This window comes from Tachysurus vachellii, chromosome 12 (genome assembly GCF_030014155.1).
Source record: "Tachysurus vachellii isolate PV-2020 chromosome 12, HZAU_Pvac_v1, whole genome shotgun sequence".
Taxonomy (NCBI): domain Eukaryota; kingdom Metazoa; phylum Chordata; class Actinopteri; order Siluriformes; family Bagridae; genus Tachysurus; species Tachysurus vachellii.
The window spans coordinates 12,912,660-12,933,801 of NC_083471.1; the positions used below are offsets into that span (position 1 = coordinate 12,912,660).

The 21,142-nt window shown below is 38.4% G+C and overlaps 2 protein-coding genes across 3 annotated transcripts in view; both read right to left on the reverse strand.

The window, feature by feature from the left end:
• Positions 1-1,403: 1,403 nt before the first annotated feature.
• On the reverse strand, positions 1,404-4,584 carry selplg (selectin P ligand). Its single transcript, XM_060883940.1, has 2 exons — positions 4,422-4,584; positions 1,404-3,981 (listed from the first exon to the last, which is right to left on the reverse strand). The coding sequence occupies exon 2, from the start codon at positions 3,970-3,972 to the stop codon at positions 3,004-3,006; it is 969 nt and encodes a 322-aa protein (XP_060739923.1). The 5' UTR covers positions 3,973-3,981; positions 4,422-4,584; the 3' UTR covers positions 1,404-3,003.
• Positions 4,585-5,393: 809 nt separating this feature from the next.
• coro1ca (coronin, actin binding protein, 1Ca) overlaps positions 5,394-21,142 on the reverse strand; it is a 32,259-nt gene continuing 16,510 nt past the window's right edge. For both annotated transcript variants that reach the window (XM_060882734.1, XM_060882735.1), the window contains 9 exons: positions 14,334-14,456; positions 12,774-12,903; positions 12,214-12,395; positions 11,964-12,083; positions 11,397-11,501; positions 10,723-10,868; positions 10,532-10,589; positions 8,796-9,050; positions 5,394-7,979 (listed from right to left, as the gene is read on the reverse strand). In XM_060882734.1, coding sequence (XP_060738717.1) covers positions 7,860-7,979; positions 8,796-9,050; positions 10,532-10,589; positions 10,723-10,868; positions 11,397-11,501; positions 11,964-12,083; positions 12,214-12,395; positions 12,774-12,903; positions 14,334-14,456 — 1,239 coding nt within the window. In that variant the 3' untranslated portion in view covers positions 5,394-7,859. The remainder of the gene's footprint in view (positions 7,980-8,795; positions 9,051-10,531; positions 10,590-10,722; positions 10,869-11,396; positions 11,502-11,963; positions 12,084-12,213; positions 12,396-12,773; positions 12,904-14,333; positions 14,457-21,142) is intronic.

Sequence of the window (21,142 nt, forward strand, 5' to 3'; positions counted from 1 at the left end):
TGACACAAACTCTGATATCTTTTACTTTTGACAAAATCACACACACCAATTCAACAAAATTTTAATTTGCATAACGATCTTAACAATGGACATTCTCTCAAAGAAGCTTTAAAGAAATATAATAATTCAGAATAGAAATTACAAGCCTGATCAAGCCTTAGGTGATGCTGATAAGAAAAAACTTCCTGAGAAGATGTGAGGATGAAACCTTGAGAGGATCCAGACTCATAAATTAACCTCATTCTCATCTAGGTGACACCAGAGAGTGTGATTATAAATAATTGGAGTGCAAATTATGTAATCAAAAGCCTTTCTGAATTCCTTATAGATTTAACAATAATCCAATACATTGCTAATTAATTAAACACATACTACAGCTCTCTATAACTAAATGCACAATCATTCAACTGAATGAGAACTTTCCTGAATATGGCATTTATAATTTGATTAATGATTTACTTTTACTAACTGATGGGATTTTCACACAATCGTCTGTACATTTACACAGGATAGCATGAAAAACAACAATAAAAACATCATGAGTAGAGGGTCTGTAGGCTGAAACACCTCACTGATGTGGGAGATCAGAGAGCAATGACCAGTTTATATTAAGTCAAATAATCACTACAACTGTGGTGAACCTGATGTGGTCTTCTGCTGTTGTAGTCTATTCACCTTAAAAGCTTTAAGGTTTTGTTCAAGCTGAGATGCTTTTCTGCTCATCACGGTTAAGAGAGATTAGAAGTGAAAATCTCATAGCATTATACAAAATACTTAATCATTTAATAATTATTGTAAACAATTTAAAGTCCCTTTTTCAAGTCCTATGTGGTGCCTCCTCCCATGGGTGAGGCTCTCTGTGGGCGCTGGGTGTAGCTCTTATTTCTGAACCTGGTTTCTGCTCTCTCTCATCAGGCCTTTGCGATTACAGCCTTTTGGCCACAAACACACACACACATTCAAGGTTTAAAATAAACCTCCCATCTACAGTCCTACTATAGAGCTTACATATTACTGTATATATAAATGTACAAAGGACTGTACAAAGTCAATCGGTACATCACCCTATTTTTAAATCATTAGAATTCCTGCACACAAATGAAATATCTATTTGTCTCACAGGTGAGCAGTTAATGTTCTCTCATTATCATTGACTCCAAGAGTAATTTGACCTTATCATAATGTGCTGAGCTCCCATTTCATCTTTCTAGCAGGTGTTACAATAAACAACATAATAAAATGCAAAATAAATGCCGTTGTTTCATCTGTTCATCAAGTTAAGCTTGATGCCATCATGATATTTTGTCTGCTACACTACAAAAAAAAAAGAAATCTCTAAAGAAGTCTAAAAGGCTGTAAGATTAGAGACTAACAAACACAAACCTCCCTCCATGAGAATAAACTCCACATAGCAGGCTTTTACTGTACAAAACAACAAAATATACAGTTCTACATTCAGCAATACAGTTACACAAGTTACATTCAGTATGTATACAGAAATGAACATTTTAATACACCATACACTAAAATAGGATATATTGAACCTAATCTCTATACCGATAAGCTCACATACTGTTCCAGTCCATTTAAATGCAGTATTTTTTGTACCAATAAGTCAGTCGACTGACTAGACTGGAAATCTGTGTGAAATGACTTTAATACAATGTAATATTAATTTAAAAATGTAAAATAAGATAAAGCAATAAATAAGTAACTGTCTCTCGGCTCCAGGTCCATCTTGAGCTCTAGGTTCTGTACTTCTGTCTTTAAGTTGCTCCCAGTTGTATATGTGTGCAATGGATGATAAATCGGTTAAAGCCATTATTAATATGGTAGGAGTCTGTAAGCATGGTTGTTATTAGATACAGCTGCTTTTTCTAAAAAATAAATACAATAAAAAACTACAAATTAAATTCAATGTATTAGCAAGATCTCCTGGGTGCCTGTTCCTGTTGCTGTCTAAGATCGCTGTTTTATAATAAACACTAGAGATGTTCATGTTCGATTAATCCTATTTTACTTGACACGAAGAAATTCTGACAGGATATGCTATAGTATTTTGGATTGTAACTGCAGGCAAGTTAGTTCTTTTTCTTAAAATAGAAAATCATTTTAACTATAAAACCATGCTAACCACGATAAAGCAGTTTCTGAAGACGAGTGAATGAAATGTACAACGTGGCACCACAGAAGAACCCATGATAATGAATCTTCTTTTCTGTCCCATGAGCTTGCGTAACCTATGTTGAGTCCATTGAGAGCCTCTTCCTGAAGCTTAACACAAAGACAAAGCTCAGAAAGATGTCACTTGCACATGCGAATAACAAAGCAGCAGCTGACATGTTTGGAGGAACTTATGAATCATGAAAGACTGAAAAACAGGAACATAACTATAAAAAAAATAAGCCAACTGACATGTGATTGAGATTATATATATATATAGGACTAAAAACAGAACATGTGCAAAACAGTTAGTTTTTCTACAAGTGCATGTTTGTTTTTTTTTCTGGAATAAAATAAGTAACTACATCAGAGTTTTTTTGGTTTGGTTTGAAAGGAGACCACAGCCCAAGGTTCCCATCACTAGGCAGCTCTTCTGCCACACTTTGACGCACTTCCTCTTGTCAGTCTATCAAATTCGCACACTTCCTATGTAACACCAATACAAACATAAATATCTGTGCTAACAACCAGGTTCTCTAATTCTGCATCAGGATATGACAAATTTGGCATAGAGCAAGTGCAGGAGGAAGTTCTAAGTATTTTACAAATGAGTCAAGTTCTGTGAATTTCTTGATTTTCTTTGAGGGTTACAAAGTTCTTCAGGTTTGTTTAATTGTAAAGGAAAAGCATGGAGGAAAAATGTCTTCACCACACACTCCAGATCAAGAATGACAAATCTTAGCAGATGTGACCAGACTGATTTTCATCCTCAAAGCATTGTTTTTATTTTCAGTCAGGTTAAAGATTTTCATACAAAATCTACAGTAACAATCCCAGTGTCTATGCGACAGCTTCTGTGTCATGCAGGAAGCTATTGAGTGTGAGATCATCACCGTCTTCATCCTCAGTGATGGGGATCAGTGCTCCATTGCTTTTCGGGCGCCTTGGGGTGGGCACAGGATGATCAGAATCATTCATGAGGGTAGATATGCAGACCATCTCGGTGTCGTGAAGCAGGCTTGCCCTGTGCCTGTATCTGTTCCCTGCCAACTTTGTGGCCAAGATGATGGTGGTCATGATGAAAATGGTTGCTAGAGCAGTCAAACTGGCAATGGCAATGAGGCATCGACCTACAAGACCTTCCCTTTTGGGTTCAGCAGTAGGACAAACTTTGGTAGTTGATTTGTCTGTTTTTTGGGTGCTATATCGTTCAGTTGGCATGTGATTCAATGTGGTTATTTCTCTGGTTGATGAAACCGTCAGCTTGACCATTGGACTTGTTGTGGAAGGTTCATCTACTACCATATGATGTGTCGTCCTCACAATAGAGCCAGAATTTGTGACATTTGTTTCGGTTCCTCGCCCTGAGGCAGAAACTGTGGAAGCAGAGCTTGGTGGGGTGGGGTACAAACTGTTATTTCTCAAAGGAAATGAGGATTGTGGAGGACTTTCAGTACCTACAATGCTTCCATTACCTGCTGAGTGGTGTTTGGTGCTGCTTGTTTCAGTTCCTTCTATGTTATAAAGGTTTTCAGAAGTTCCATTTTCCTGTGCAGGCTGAGTGTGGGCTTTTTCTGAAGTATTCTGGCTGGGTGTAGAAGCTGCAGCGGACAGATCTCTAATCCTAGTGGTCTGCGGAGGTCCTTTTGTGGGCTGAAGTTCAGTTTCATTGTTATATTCCTGCGTGTAGTTGGAGATGGTTGTATTTAACAGATTCTTCTCTTCTACACCAAGAGAATGACTGCCAGAGACCAAGCAGCTCACAGTGAGAAGAAAAAGAAATGACCTCAGGTTGAGCTTGTTATTCATGGCTATTTGCTGTTGTGCGACAAAAAAAAAAAAAACAAAGCAAAAAAAACTGAGAACAAGTGCAAAAGATACAAAAAATGCTTATAACATTTATAACAGATAGTATCTTTAAAACTGAGAAAATTTTCATCCAAAAGGGTAAGATTTATATTTTGACCACAATGTTTCTCTCAAAGTTTCTGTTGTTGTCCACGTGTTGGAAGATTTACAGACTTCCTATTCTTGAGTGTAACATGTAAATCTCTGAATTTTTCAGAAATTTAACAAAAATACAGCATTTATTACAAAGTTCCTGCTTGCCAGAATGATGCCCTACCTACTTACCAAAGACTTTTTTTTAAGATTTGTAAAAAATAACCATATGGATCATTTCTACAAATGAAATCTATGATTGTACAAATTAAAGATTACATAAAAGAACATCAAAAAATAAGTCTATATGCACATACCGAGTAATACTTGATGTCGAGTCGGCAGCCCTTTCTGACTCGAGTGGCTTATGTCGCTTCAAAAACTTTGCAGTGTTTAATTCAAGTGCAGGAAGTTGCCTCAGTGTCAGACCAAGCTGAGGTTTCAACCTGTGATGCAAGCATCAAACAAGCAAGCAGGAGACTGTATAAAGGCAGTCGGTTTCAGCTGCAGTTCCCTAATTTGACAAGTTTTAAGCAACTGACAATGACTGACTAATTCAAGCTTCTACCTCACATTTAAACCACAATGTCCTGTCATCCACGATGATCTGATGCACGTGTACGAACAACAAGGAGACAGATTTTTTTTTCCTCAGACTTTATTGGATTTATTCACTTTATGTTCCATTTAAAGTGAACAGGGGAAGTTTGGAAACTATGGCTTCAGTTTCTTATGCAGTTTGACAGAGGCAGCATTGGAATGAGAAGTAGAGATATTTACAGAGCAATTTCATGAAATCACATCCTCCAAGCTTTCTAGATCAAGCTCTCATCAACCTTACCAAAATCCTTCAGGTTTGTCACATACTCTGTTACAACATCACAAAACTCACGGAAACACTCCATAACCTTGGAGGGAAAAGCAACCATTACGACCTTACATCACAATAATAATGGGATCAGTGAAAAAACTACTAACAGGTTTGATTTCACTTGAACCAGTGGGATTCAATCAACAAGGTGTCCTATCACAAAATCCAATTATTCTCGGACACAAATACAGTACAAGTCAACTGAGCAGTGACGCTAATACCTTTAATAGTAACATGATAAACACCAGTGGTTTTCTTAGCTGGAAACGATGTTTGTACTTGTTTGACTACAACCACGAAACTTTGCACTGCTTTATGGAATGCTTTTGGAGGAATACAAGTAAAATAATTAGGCAATGAAGTGTGTGTGTGTGTGTGTCTGAGAAATGGATTGACTTTAGTGTTAGGAACACAGCAATTTAGCAACACAAACTTTATTTATTTAATAATGAATGACAAATGATGAAGTTTCACCTCCTGACCAATCGGATTTGAGAAATCAAATCAACGGTATAAAAAGGGTTCAAAATTTCAATTCTATACGTTGCTACAAACACTAAATCAGGCTCAAACTCTACCGTGCTTGCCCTCCAAAGTTGTTCTACCAATTCAGACTTTTAACAGTAAATCTTTTCACTCTTTCATGCATGCATCCACCATTCTCTAAAACAACAAAAAACACTAGCTAGCGTATCAAAAAAATGGCACATCTATTCTTCCAGAACCTTACCCCCATTATCACATGTAAATAAAGCTCTTGACTCAACAAAATCCCTTCTAAAATCTTAACTAAAACAGTGTTGATGAAGGGACAATAAGACAAAAAGGTACTGTACATTTTGTAGGTGGTGTGAGCAACAATAAAGAGGATCTAAGACACCCGTGAACACATCTCAGTTCCAGAAAGAAGAGCCCAAAGACCAAAACGGGAAAAAAAGGTAGCAGGAGCTGTACACTGAGGTAATCACATGAATTACAACAGAAACGTTCTTATAGTGATTTCACGCTTGGTGTTTTTTCCCCCTCAACCATTAGGATTTTTTGTGAGCTTCCAAAAATCCCTTTAAAAAACTCAATCAATCAGATCACAAGGTAGAACTTAGTGAAAATTTAGTTGATAGGATGTTACGAGTGGAAAATTTCATCATCAAAATTCCAATATAACAAACATAAGCTGTTATTCTCAATTTCCCTTGATTTTTTTTTTTTTATTCAATGGCAAACATCCTCCTGATCATCTTAATCTCATACATTTTTACCAATAATATGAACAACTTCATACTACAAAGCATGTATAGTGAGATATGGACTTTTTCTGATGGGGGAAAAAAAGGCAAGTGTGAAGGCACCGTTTTATTCCCCTGACCCCGAAGCACCTTACCCATTAAGCATTTCTTAACCTGAGTCAGAGTTTACTCTTCATTTATAGAATAGGACGCAGTCTAGACAAATTTGAGCTACACCCAAAGCAAGAGCCAGTTTTGCATGGTTAAGAGAGCAGGGCAGTCACTACTTCCTGCACAACAGAAACAGGAAGTATAGAAGAGTAGGGCAAAGGCATCAGCCTAGAGATCAAGATGCGCTGAAGCATGTTGAGGAACTACATGTCCGGGAAGTTACATAGTCTTATGAGATTCATTTTGGAGTTAGAACTGTAAATACTTTGTTCAGAAAAGAAAAACGAAAGAAGGAAAAGGTGGCATGATAAACAATGCTAAGATGGCTAACAGGATGTTCAAATATCACATCAACATGGGGGGTGGGGGGGGGCCTTCTGGATATTTTAAACATGGACCATCATGTGGAACAACATTAGACTCAACTATATTACCAAAGACACAAAATGAGATGCGGGTGGAGGGGGGATTCGGGAATGTGTTCAAAAAAAACGTTATTGCATGCATTTAGAATAAGGATAGGATACTAATTCTGGGGAGGAAAGGGAAGAGTTTGGAATGATGAGAAAAATCAGACAAGCGTCGGTGAGACACTGTGTTCAGTGTTCACGGATAATGCTGAAAAGTTACACCACTATACAAACCATTTCCAAACAAAAAAAGGCTCTAAATGTTCACGTTAAACAGAATTCTGAAAAAAGTTCAAGCTAAATATAAAACCGTGTCAGTATGTGGATGTTGGTTTCCTCTGTCGCTTTCCTCTGTCAATCTGTACATCCAGCCTGCTTGGTTAAAATCAGCATCAACACAGGAATATTTCTTGTAGAGCTTTTAAAGGGTCGAAGAAATCAAATAAATCCCCTCACTTGCGTTACCAGCCTATTGCAATGTCCCTTTTTGTACAATGTGGACTAAGTGTATTTAAAATAAAAAAAAAAAAATGAAAAAAAAAAACTATGATCAAATACTGTCAAGGAGGCCCATATAAGCTTCCTCTAAAAATTTGGCAACAAAGAAGAAGGGATGGGGAGGAATACAATACTGGTTTCAATATCTGAGCATACACAAGTTTGGCGAATGCTTCACATTGGAATATTGGTCACAATTTCTTTTTATGTACTATAAGAAAAGAAAGAATGCTTAACACCTTTCGAAAAACACTAAACATTACAAGTGTCACTTTCGGAACAAGGTTTAGTTTAAAGAAAAAAAAAGAAAAAAACCTTGGCTTTTGAGAGATCTATGCTTAGTCTCTTTCCTGCTGTAGTTTTGTAAATGTACCTGGTTGAAGGGTTTAAAAAAAAAAAAAAGAAAGGAAAAGTATAAATCAATTTGGGGGGGCGGGGGGGTGTCCGTCTTGGAATGTTGGGCAGGTCTCAGGCGGAAAAAAGTCCCAGTAACTGGCAGTGACTAGTCCCGCCCACCTGGCCAATAGAATTTCCTGAAAAGTTGCTGGGGAGGGGCGGGGGAACAGGGGACTGGGTCCTTCAGACGTCCATCTGGGACAACTGCTCCTCAAGCTTGGCGATTCGCTTTTCCTGACTGCTCACCAGCTCTCGGAGGGATTTGATCTCTTTCAGGACCTCATCCAATTTGGGGTCACTTTTCTATAAGGAAAAAAAAAGAAAACAGGATTAAAATAAAAGAGCCTGAAAAGATTTTCTGGGGTATTAGCCAATAAGCATGAGTCTCTTTACATGACATTCATTCATTCATTCATCTTCTACCACTTATCCGAACTACCTCGGGTCACGGGGAGCCTGTGCCTATCTCAGGCGTCATTGGGCATCAAGGCAGGATACACCCTGGACGGAGTGCCAACCCATCGCAGGGCACACACACACACACACACACACACTCATTCACTCACACAATCACACACTAGGGACAATTTTCCAGAGATGCCAATCAACCTACCATGCATGTCTTTGAACCGGGGAGGAAACCGGAGTACCCGGAGGAAACCCCCGAGGCACGGGGAGAACATGCAAACCACACACAAGGTGGAGGCGGGAATCGAACCCCGACCCTGGAGGTGTGAGGCGAACGTGCTAACCACTAAGCCACCGTGCCCCCCTCTTTACATGACATGTGATATGTAAATGAAGGAACAGAGTGATAGCTGGGGAGCAGACATTTAGAATATATATTAATACTACAGGGCCATGAGAAATGACGTTACTGCATATTTGGTAACACAGGGCCATGTATGAAGTACCCTGAAGACTAAAGATTTTCCTGTCTTTCCACATGGTGGGCGGAGTCATATTTGAAAGTCTGTGATGTGGGAAAATAAAGCATGAAGCTTCCTGATGCTTCACTACTATAAGATCTAAATCTCTAGGGTTATATTTGAAACTAGATCAAATCTATACATTTACACTGAACTTGATAATCTAAATAATTAAGAGTGAGAAACGTACGACACTCGGGGCTGTGCTGGCCGTTTTGGGGGCAGGAGCAGTGGCATTGTTCTCTGCATTCTTGCTGGGCTTCGGCTTGTTGTCCAGAATGTTCTTCTTGACCACCTTGAGATCACGGTTCTTGGCTGGGATGTAGCCGTCCTTGAGCGAGATCAGGATAGGTTCCCCATTTTTGCCCTCAAACCAGTCCTCGCCCTCAATGGCACAATCAGGTCCTGCCGTGTCAGGATACAGATCGTCCTGGAACAGGTCCGACTGGGAGAGAGAGAAAGAGAGAGAGAAAAGAGGGATTTAGTTTAATCCACAAAATTATTTAATGACTAAAAACAAGAAGCCAGCAGCATCTCTGCTGACATCTTAACCGCCAACACATTCAGCCTTTTTTTGTTACTATATTTTATACAAACTGGAAGGAAGCTGTAAGAAATTACAGATAAATGCTCATTCCTAAAAAGGCTTACGTGTCATAAGGTAATAAGTTTAGAACTCTAAATTAATAAACTTGATTAAATCGTTAGTACGAGAGCAGCAGCAGGACATCAAGGATCGCCACTAACAAAGGGTCTACGTGACCACGATTACCATTTAAAGTGACCATTTGGTAACTGTAACAATACCAACTGTAACAATACCAAGCCAAGGTGTACATGACCATGATCACCATTTAAAGCAGTATAAAAAATGCTTTAACATGATTTGTCCTGGGTTCTTACTGACTCTGATGAACCCAAAAGTACTTCATGTATTTTGTCCCTGCTATACTGAAATAAACTTCTTGTTCTTCATTTAGATAGTCACCCTGATAGTCTTATTTTCTCACACATTTCTTACAAAGCTGATGAAGAAAAATCTTTTTCCTTGCTGTGACCTTGACTCGGGTCAAAAAAAAAGAAAATGACAAGTTAAAATTAATATGCACAACCTGAAAAAAGTCTCCACCTTCTAGTGGCAAAACTTCACAAAAAAAATAAAGGTAGACAAATAAGGAGCATGGGCACTAGAAACGAGCAGATTTTGTAGTTTGTTTTTTTTTTAACTGTAGTTGCCGGGTGGACAAATAGGTTTAGTTAAGCTTGGTTTAGTTAAAACTTGACTTTTGCCAAACACAGAATTTGGTTGTTATATTTGAATAGTTCTCTTTTATTAAATCACATCAAGGAGTCGGAATAAAAGGCATGTACAGACACCAGACTAGCATCAGGAAACCCCCACTGTGCTTGTTGAACATACAGATTTAATCACCCTACTTTGCTTGCCACTAGATTGTGAAGTGTGTCTGTGGTGATTTGTGTTCATTTCAGCCACAAACTAGACATTACAATTCATCCCAAAGGTGTTCAGTGGGGTTGAGACAGAGTCAGGGCTCTGTGCAGGACACTTGAGTTCATAACACAACATTAACACACAATGTCTTCATAGAGCTTTGTGCACAGGGGCATCGTCATGCTGGTACACAGATTCTCTTAGTTCCAGTGAAGAGAAAGACTTCAAAAGACGTTCTGTACAGTTGTGTGCAACAGTTTGAGGACTGCATGTGTGTGTTATGAGCAGGTGAGCAGATACATATATATATATATATATATATATATATATATATATATATAGTATGTGCAATCCTTTGAATCTCCCATATTGGCATTTTTGGTTACTGGGTAAACAATACTGCGCAGGAGATTCTACTTATGTAGTGTGAGGAAGTGAAGACTGTTGTTCCCCCACAACTGTTGTTGACTCACCTTTCTTGGCACTGTCATGATGATAGGCTCACACTTCCTCTCATGCAGCTTGTAAAATCTGGAAAAAAAACAAAACAAAATTTTTAGTTATACTGCAAAAGCAATACGAAGAGGTATTTGCTGCCACCTACTGGACCATTCTCTCTCTCGCACACAACACAACAGGGAAAAAGTTGCTGCTTTCCTCTAACCTGGCAATCTCACACTTGTTGACGTCCAGGCCTCTTTTGGGCATGTATCCCATCCCCCTCTGCGGCTCCTTGCTGGAAAATGTGTTGAGATAATGCACATACGGTGCCTCGTCAGTGATCTCAAAGTAACGGATGCTGCTGTCACCCTGATGAAGAGGAAAAACAAAACGAAACAAGGCTTGAGACTTTCAGAATTTAGATAGCGCTGATTAATTTTCCACATCAGCACAACAAATCACAGGTCTGAGGAAGGAGCCACAGACAGTGTTCCACAGACACAAGCAAGTTACAGGGTGTACTTTAAAAAGAAAAAGAATTGGGGTTATAACTCCACTTCATCAAATCACATCACCCGAATACTGATTGTTTTCCTTAAAGAAGATAAATAAAAAAAAGTCCAATTTATTTGTAATAAATTTTGCTTAATTGTGACTGAAAAAAAGAACACATTATAAACCAACAATACACTAGCTTCATCACTACAACGCACAGCACTAACACCCACACAGCCGAATACACACCTCAACACACACAGACACCCCGACTGACACACGCACGCACATACACCCTACATTCCCCAGAACACAATCATTCATTCACTGACACACCCACACAAAAAAACATACTATATTCTGCCTTAGGACTCAGGAAGATGTATCTGATCTAGCGTTTACCTTTCCACACAGGTACACCACGTTGGTGTCAGGGTCATAAAAAGGCAGGAGGACTCCGTTGCTCGTGTCCATTTCGTGGACTGTAATCGGCTCCTCCATGTTTTGCTAGTTAAAAATAATAACACAAAACAAAACTAAACATCACACACACTTAACTCCATTCCCATGTAGATCATGACATAGAAGCTATATTTCTTGATTTTTAAAGAAAAAAAAACAACAAAAAACAAAACAGTTGTAATTCTTGTAGATGTGTCAATTGTATCTTCTTTAAGCATAATCTCAATGTGTTGGACCCCCCTTTTTCCACTGCATTACTTAGTAGCCTAAACATTTGTGCTGCTCCATTTTGAGTTTTACAAGCTGCAGTACACTTATTTCATCACCCTCATTTACATATCAACTGCCTTAAAGCCTAAGTTGAGTAAATGAAGTTTATTACTTTTATTTATTGTTTACTAATTTTTAACCTAAATTTTGGTGTCTGTACAAGTGGAAAAGGAGGCATTTTTGTAATGTGTGTGTGTGTGTGTGTGTGTGTGTGTGTGTGTGTGTAAAGAACTGTACCGGGTTCCAGAGTGCGAGCTGCCTCTCGCTCATGCGGCTGAAGCCAGTGGTGAAGACATTCCCGTCAGACAGGAAGATGGCTCTCATGGGTCTTGCACCCTCATGGGCCTTATCCCTCTCCTGCCACACAAACACGTACATACACAATTGTTAATCTGCTTACACACTTTGTATGTATGCACAATGTAACATATTTAAAATGTCTATATTTGAAGCAGCCGTGTTTGTGTGTGCGCGTGTGTGTGCATACCGCAACAATCTCCCCCTTGCGTGGGTCAATAACGCGCACTTTCTTGTCCTTGCAGGCCGTGCAGATGAGGCTGCCGTTGCGATTCCAGCAAGCGCTAAAGATTACATCTGGGTGCATGTCCTCCAGCGTGATGAGCGCTTCACCCACACCCACGTTCCAGATCATGATCATATTATCACATCCTAAATTAAAAATATTGTATATTAATATGTATATATTAAATTGCCACACTGATCTCATATCATGTACCAACAAAACACACAATGTTACACAGGTTCAACGTCTATACAGTTTTTTTTCCTCCACACCACAGCATTGCTGAATTCTCAAATCTATTCAAACATTAAGCTTTGATTCATTTTCCATAACAGTAGCTCTGACAGCATTTCTTATTCTTTATTATAGTTTATATGACAACAAATTTGGATGGAGCTACATAAATGTAATCCAATAATAACCAGAAATAAAAACTTTACATTTTTTTTTTTTTTTTTTTTTTTTTTTTTTTTTTTAACAAAGAAAAATTTGACTGTAAGCAGGGAAAGTGCACAGTCACTCACCAGCACTGAGCAGAATGTTGCGGGCTGTCGGGTGCCAAGTGATAATGCCCACCCTTTTGGAGTGTCCCTCAAGTACCACCACAGGCTCTGACATAGGGGTCACCAAACCGTTCTCGGGGATCTGCCAAACCTGAAATGAGACGAGATTCACGGTTCAAACTTTAACGACAGCAATGATGCAATGCAAAAATGCAGAAAGTATAAGTAACATTAAGCTCCAAACAATTAGTAAATACACAGGAAAAAAGTAAATACTGAATAGAGTTTAACAAATCTTTAATGTAGAGTTTAGTAATAATAATCAAAAGAAATCACAATTTGAATGAAAGTTACAATAGTTTTTTTTCCCTTAATACTAAATATATGTAGGGACAAAAGATGAAATCATGTCTTTAGCAAGAGGTTGCAAATTCACTGTTTCTGTTTGGATATGTCTCCTGTCAATCATTTTATAGACAACGCTTCAAGTCACTGTAGATATCGAGATTTGTGAATATGGGCGAATCATTCACATGTCGAATCCACTTAACCAACAGAGACCTAAATTAAGCAAAAAAAAAAAAAAAAATCACCACCACATCACTAATCTTAGCTTTACAACAAGAGTAAAGAATCAGAAGTTTAGACTTTGCATTTGCATTATTGAGCCTTTAGAGGGAAGCAAACTGCAAGCATCTGCCACTGATGTAATCACTGTTCATGATACTGATCCCTGGCTGAGCTTTCAGTGTTTATACAATATTTGTGCACATTAAAAGGTCTAGAAATAATGAGATGTATATTTGATCTCATATCAGGGATTAATATCAATTTGCTCCACCGGTGGCCAGTGAATACCAATGCACAACAATAACAACAACCCAGACAGTTCTTGGACCATATCTCTCATTTATCCTCCGTTTCCTTTTCTAAATAACTCTATATATTAATTTTTTAAATATCCTTTTCACTATTTCTTTTTATAATCCCTTCTTCTCTGTTCTGCTCACGCACACCATACCATGTCTACACCTTATGTTCCATCCCATTTACGGCATTTGGCAGATGCCCTTATCTGTAGTGACTTACATTTATCTCAGTTACACAGATGAGCAATTGAGGGTTAAGGGCCTTGCTCAGGGGCCCAGAATTGGCAGTTTGGTGGTGCTGGGATTCAAATTCATTACCTTCAAATCAGAAGTCCAACACCTTACCACTCCATGCTCCATTGTTTTGAACAGTACCATCCCAAAGGCCCCTAGTTTGGACTGGTCCCTGCTTGTCCACTGCAGGTTTACTAACAGTTTACGAGCCTACAAACCACTTCAAACAAGCAGGAAGTGAGGAACTGCATAGGCACATCTACTGCTATTAATGACTCAGGCCTCAAATATTGCTAGAATAAATAAACTGAAAGTGAGTGGCACCTCTGTACTTTTGACTTAATAATAATGATTATGTTGTTGGTTAAAAATATCAGCCTCTGAAATTTGAGTGTGTAGCTGTTGTATCAGATATACCAAACCAAAAGCATTTGGATTTAATACTTCCAAAGAATAAACAAATAAATAAATTTCATACCATGATGGTGCAGTCCTCTGAGCCGCTGGCAATCACCTGATCGTTGTGAGGACACCAGTCGATGTCCAACACAGGCCCTGTGTGTCCACATACCGTCGGGTAGGACTTATCTATACGACCCGTCTAAAATAAAAAGTTAAAACACACACACAGAGAGAAAGAGAGAGGGAGAGAGAATATAAAACATGATTAAGCTCAAATGTCAAATCACAAACATTTATATTTATAAAAAAAAGTATGCATTTGTGAAGAAATTAAATTTACGAGTTTATTTTGGTACTGGAATAATTTTTATACACAGGATGTTTTATGGCATTATTTCCATCCCAATGATAGAAAGGAAATTCATTCTACAGCAGAGACACACACACTCACTCGGGTCTAAGTGAAAATGTATTTAAGGTAATCAACAAGCAGAAATTAAAAACGTAATAGCATCTTTCACGATATTAGAAACTGGACGACTAGCAACATTTGCATCCCCTGTGTCGATTTTCATCCTCAGCTTTGAACACTTGAATTACAGATGGCATTCCTGTGGCATGAGCTCAAACCCACATTCCTGCACCATTTGTGAACAAGAGCTACAATAGTGAACACATGAAGACCTGTATGTGGGTGAACACAGGACTTTCCTCAGGTATTTAAAAAAAAAAAATAAAATAAAATAAAAAAATTGTAAAATGATCTGTATTATACTGCTTCTACGGAGAAATTACACACAATACGCTCATCATTCAAGTTTTGTTCGTGACAATATTGTTGTAGAACAACAGAACACAGCTGAAGCTAATCATCAGCAAGGCTAGATAGGGCCCTCTTGTTAGCAAAAGTATATTCTGACAATTTAAAACAGTAAAGGCAAGATAAAATTTTATGAAAAAAGTCAACATTTCTCTCATGTGTGATGGAAAATTACTCCAAAAATACTAATGACTGTGTAGCTGCACTTTAGCTTCAAATTTCCATGAGTTAACTTTATAAACAAGCTAGTTAACAAGTCTTTTATTTTAACAGTTTAAAAGGCAGTGAAGACAAGACAGAATTTTAAGAAGAAAAGAAAAGTCAACATTTCTCTCAGGACTTTCGGAAAATTATAATGGTAAAAAACTATACTAATATGATTGTGTGATTGCACTATAATAATATGACGAGCTAAGCTAAAATCCCGAGCACCAAGACTCCGAAACCGATCAATCATTAGAACAGCATACTGTTCTCATTTTCCGCTGCTAATCACAAATAAGGATAAGTCGAAATATTATTTGTATAGAAAGTGTTTAGAATGTCATATGGAGATAACCAGGAACCATGGTGCAGTCATACCATAACAATAATGGTTGTGTATGAATATTTCAAATATTGTCAAATAAATAGTGGCCAAGAATAGGAGAAAACAATCTAATTAATAAATAGAGAGACAGTGGTTAGTAATGATGTGCAAATCTTTTGTCTAAATACTAGAAAAAATAGTCATGATACGAGAGGAAAAAACCCACAGTTTATCATGTTTTAGAGAAACCGGAAAATTTAAATGCTTCAATCCAAAAGACTTTCTTCCATGTGGGCTGGCTGGCTGACCATAAATATATAAAACATCATCTTCTAGATAGCTTCATTTCATCAGTACATTTTCTCTGTTAATGAACATGTTTTTAGAAATTCAGTGTATGACTTTAGAACAAGCCACAAACAGATGTGTATTATAGTCTGTATTATTACAGAAACAAGTTAATTAATATAAACCTTGCAGCTATGCAGCTTAGAACCAGGCAAGATCACACACACACAAATGCAAGGACGTCTTTGGTTTTGCTCCCCAACAACCAACTTCCAGATGACATCAGTACCCTCTGGTTGAGCTGGGTCATGACCTTTTAAGCTTTCACCCCATGGGAAACAATGGGTGTGAAAGTGCAGGAGCAGGTGACTAGCCATTCAGCAGCTGTAGGAGAAAGTGTGTGTGTGTGTGTCTTCTCCATTGTGGAAAGAAGCCACACCTCATGCATTACATCTTCTTCACCAATCCTAGCTCTACTTAAAACTCCAGCCTTTATGAAATACAGCTTCACACTACACACACACACACACACAACTGATTACGCTTAACAGAAGAGAAACTCCACAAAAGATTTCAAATCTGTACAAAGAACAATGCTTTCAAGAGCTGGGTCTTTCATACATTCTGTACCACAATTAAAGCAAAAAACACAGTCTTTAAATAAAACTGGTTCACAGCAAAAAAATAGATCAAACATCCAGTCATAAGGCTCATTTGTAGTCAAAAACTCAAACAAACCACTTCTTATTGATTGCAGTGTTCTACTTGAGGCTGCTTCACAGAAGATGAGCCATCAGTGTGAAATTTTCTCTTCCCAAATGAGAAGTTTTTACATTGAAAGAGGCCGAGACCACGTGTAACAGACATCACCACCCTCTGACATTCTGCTTGCCAGGTTCAGACAGAGAGCACAGGGTCATAGCTCAACAGTTTAACGATCGGAAAACAGTTGAGAAATTCTTCAAGGCCAAGTCTTTAGGTGAGAAAAAAAAACAAACATGACACCCAAATAGGAGTTCAGGACGAGGCCATTGGAGGGAGAAGTAAGGTAAAGCGAGGTAATGGACTCGCAAATCTGGTAATCCAACACACAAAAAAAGGTCATAAAAATTTATCCCATCATCGCTCAGAGAAGAATAGACATTATTATTCTTATTAAACTCCCTAGCTGTTTACAGGAAGCAGGAAATCACTTGAAGATGTGGTGATACAGAAAATTAACAGCAGCACAGGTTATGAGGCACATCATGATACGTGGTTACCACCCTGAAGTTGATAATTTTGTAGAAATTTTGATATTTCTTTTATACCACAGAAAAGGTTTTTGCCTTTTTCATGCACTTAAAATTACGTCTAATGTAGTCAAACGGGTGCAAAACAGCTAGAAACATGATTCTCTCAGCAGCTTCAGCTTTTATCTTTTCTTAAAGTTATACAATTAAAATGAAGGCAGACAAAAACATAACTTCCATTTATAGAGAAAGCCCAACACCCACCCGGGCTTTTGTGTATAAATGTTAGTTTTACTCTTCCAAACTGCTAAATATATTTCACCATTAACTGTTAAACATTTCCAAAATCCATCTATGCAAGACTCCACCGTGGGAGTTTATATGGTGATTAACAAAATAATAAATATAAACCTGCAATTTGCCTTGCAGCTCGAATGTCTCATTTTAATTAACACCTTCTGACCAGACAGAAGTGCGAAATCAGCAGGACAGACTGAAAGAACGAGCAGAGGGACCAAAAGAACAAGCAGAGAACTGACCAAATGAAGAAACAAAAGTAAGAAAGAATGAAAAAAAGACTTTTTTAAGACCAAAGTTACCAGAATTTAACCTTTTGGCACTGTTTTTTTTTTTTTAAAAAATGGAATGACTACTAGATATATTTTTTTAATTGTTTTCTAAAAACTTCCCTTGGTCTTTCTGCAGCTGCATTAATCCGGGTTTCTAACCTGACTGTTCATCTAGAGGAGCGTCAGATAATTCTTTGAATGGATTTTCTTTGCACACGTATATGAACAAGAGTTAAATTATTAAGAAGCAACAAAAGAATCGATATCTGTACACCAGATGAGGTAAGTAATGTTGAGGAGCTGGAAACCTGCCTGTCCAGAACTGCTGAGTGAACGAACGAAAGTATATTTAAATACGTGTCTGCTGCAAAGAGGAAGAAGACAAAATTGTAATTAGAAATCCTCATGGACTTGTAGACTGAATTGTCTGCACATTAATAACATTACTCAAACTATATTCTAGCATCTAAGGAACATCGAACGGGTGAGGCCCAATCTCCAGTTACAAGATGGGCAGAAATCGCCATGGTCTCTTTGAATGCACATATAAGGATGATTACTATGCATTTATCTTTATTACTACTGTTTGTGGTATTCTTGATGTTGGTATTGTTGGTTAACAGTGGTGTTGGCTTTGTTGTTGGTATTGTATTATTGCTGTTGTTTTTAAATATATGTATAAGCATGATGCATAAACAATTACTACATATTTCTCTTTTCGTTTGTTTGTTCTTTACTTTTACTTTGTTGGTATTATTGTTGTTGGTTTTTGTCACATCGACAGAATGTTCACAAAATATTTGTCTTGTTAATTGGCAAATAAATCGGGTGAGCAGCCTAAGAAATAAGTGTGGGAAGCTGCTCTGGAATCATCTGTACAGTATACTGTGTACAGATGAGCCACTGCAGAGGCTGGTGAACTCTTATCATATCTACCAAGTACATTACACACACAGGGAAAAGGAAATGTAGTGTGTGTGGGAGAGAAATTTCTTTTGAGCTGTGTATTCTTTTGTCTATATTTGATTCAAACACACACACTGTGTGTGTGTGTCTGTTTGAATCAAATATAGAGAAAAGAATACACAGCTCAAAAGAAATCCCACACACACACACACACCTTGTTTCCCATTGACCTGCACGAAGAGTGGGCAGAGCTCCATTCAGATACAGTGAAGCACTTGACTTTAAGAAACAAGGAGAGAAAAAACCCCAAACTGCACCAGTCAGAGAATCCAAAGGTTCTGATTGGTCGACTGCCCTGAAGCCCTGCCAATGGGAAGGCAGCAAAAACCCGGGCTGGAAATGTGACAGGCAGGGAGCTAAGCATGACCATATATGGTAAAATCTGCAGTCAGTGGCCTCCAAAGAGCAAAAGGAGGAAGAGGCTGCTGGAATACAGATTGGGAATGAGTGACACGTGCAGTCAGTCACTCTCTGTCTCTCTCACACACACGACTGCATTTTGATATTTGCCCTCTGGCAGAAATGTTTGCCGGGATCTTCTACAAGCCACAGGCACATTGTACAGACACAAGCACGCACACACAAAACAGGATACATATTAAGGTCTTAACTTTGACCAAACCAGGGTGTCGTTTCCTCTCTCTGCCTTCATGTGCCTCTTATCCTCTTTCCATCTTCCTCTTCCTCTCTACTGGCTTAGCAGGAAGAGCTGGGGCCATAACACTGACCTTACACACTACAAATCTTCAACTAGTGCAGTGAAATGCAGTCACTGAAAAGCATTTTGTACAGATTCAGGGAAAGTGGTGGGCCTCGATTAGCAGCGCATAATTAGCAAGAGATGCTGAGATTCATTCCATTGTGGAAAAAATAAAAACTGTGTTAAGACCGTGGAGGTGTGAAGCGTTTTCTCCCACTGCTTCATTCATGGTCTGAATGGACAGCAGGAATGCATGAGCGGCAGAGAGGACGACAGAAAGGGGCAGAGAGCGGAGGAACTCCTGCTGTTTCCTTCATATGATAATGAGAGAATATATCACACTTGGGCAGGAAGATGCAGAGAGAAAGAAAGGATGGGATTAGTTAGAGCAGGTGAATCTAATGCCAGTCTTGAACAATGTGGCGATTCCTTCAATTTAAAACACACAGAGTTACACATGAGGGACATAGTGTGTAAAAAAGCAAGAAAGGATAATCATTTCTGAGTCATGATAGTCAGCCACACACACACACACACACACAGAGTCATCCAAGATCTACAACACCTGTTCATTACTGCACTTAGGCAATATGGCAATAGTAGACTGTTGTAATACATGTATTATAATTACATTTTTTTAAACTTCCTGAAATCACAATACTACAAAAAGAAGTTAAAGCTATCCTAACCAAAAATAAATAAATCAACCAGCAAAACATTCTTTAAAAAAAGAGAAAGGTTTAAATCGGCCACTCGTTTGTAGAAAATCTAAAACATGGACACATTTTAATTTTTTATTATGCAATTTATTTAAAGCATGTTAAAAAGCAGAAACTGGGAATGAATAAGGCTTAGAGCAGCAGGTCTCCTAGTGAGAGGCGCTGAGTGTGAAGGCGTGAGTTGGAGAAGCAGAACAGAAGCTGCAGACAAAGGCCTGGGACACACATGTGGGAACAAAAGATTTGCCAGAAAGACTAGTGGGAGCAGGACAGCAGGGCCAGATGGGCTCCAGACAGATGCACACACACACACACACACACACACACACACACACACACACACACAGAGAGAGAGAGTAGTGGGTTAACAACAGGGCAGACCTGCACTAACCAATGCTCTCTCAAAAAGGCTTCTCATTCCTGAAAGTTTGAACAAGATGTGACCACTCCTTCAGCACGGCTCACATCGACATACAAGCATAAAAAAAAAAGCCAAACAAAATGTTAAAATCAGAAAGTGAAAATACAAAACTACAACCATGCATCCAAAAAAAAAACCCCCAAAAAACCAAAACAAACCAAAAAAAAAACCTTCATACCAGGAACCCTTTTTCCAGGTCCAGTCCACAGCACTGCAGTCAGATGAACTGATTACCATCCTGTAAGGTTAGACTTACACAAACACATACATACGTTCATGCCCGCTCTTTCATGAACTCGCACACCAGCACACACTTACTCATGGGCTCATATGTGAGACACACACAGCAGATTAAAGAACAACCTGCAGTTTATGTTATTTTCAGAGCCAGATTCATCTGGAGAACAGCACAAAAGAGCTCGCAGAAAGAGAACTCCAAATACACACCCATCTGTCAGAATATGTAGCTGTGTTCAGGAAAACATTACTCACCGTCTCCACTTTAAAATCATGACACAAAGCAAACACACTGAACACACCCATGTTGTAAGGCAAGACGGACAGCTTAAAATGTTTCCACATCATCCACTAAATTAGAAACTAGTTACGTTTTACAAAACAAGCAAATTAAAAGTCTGAAG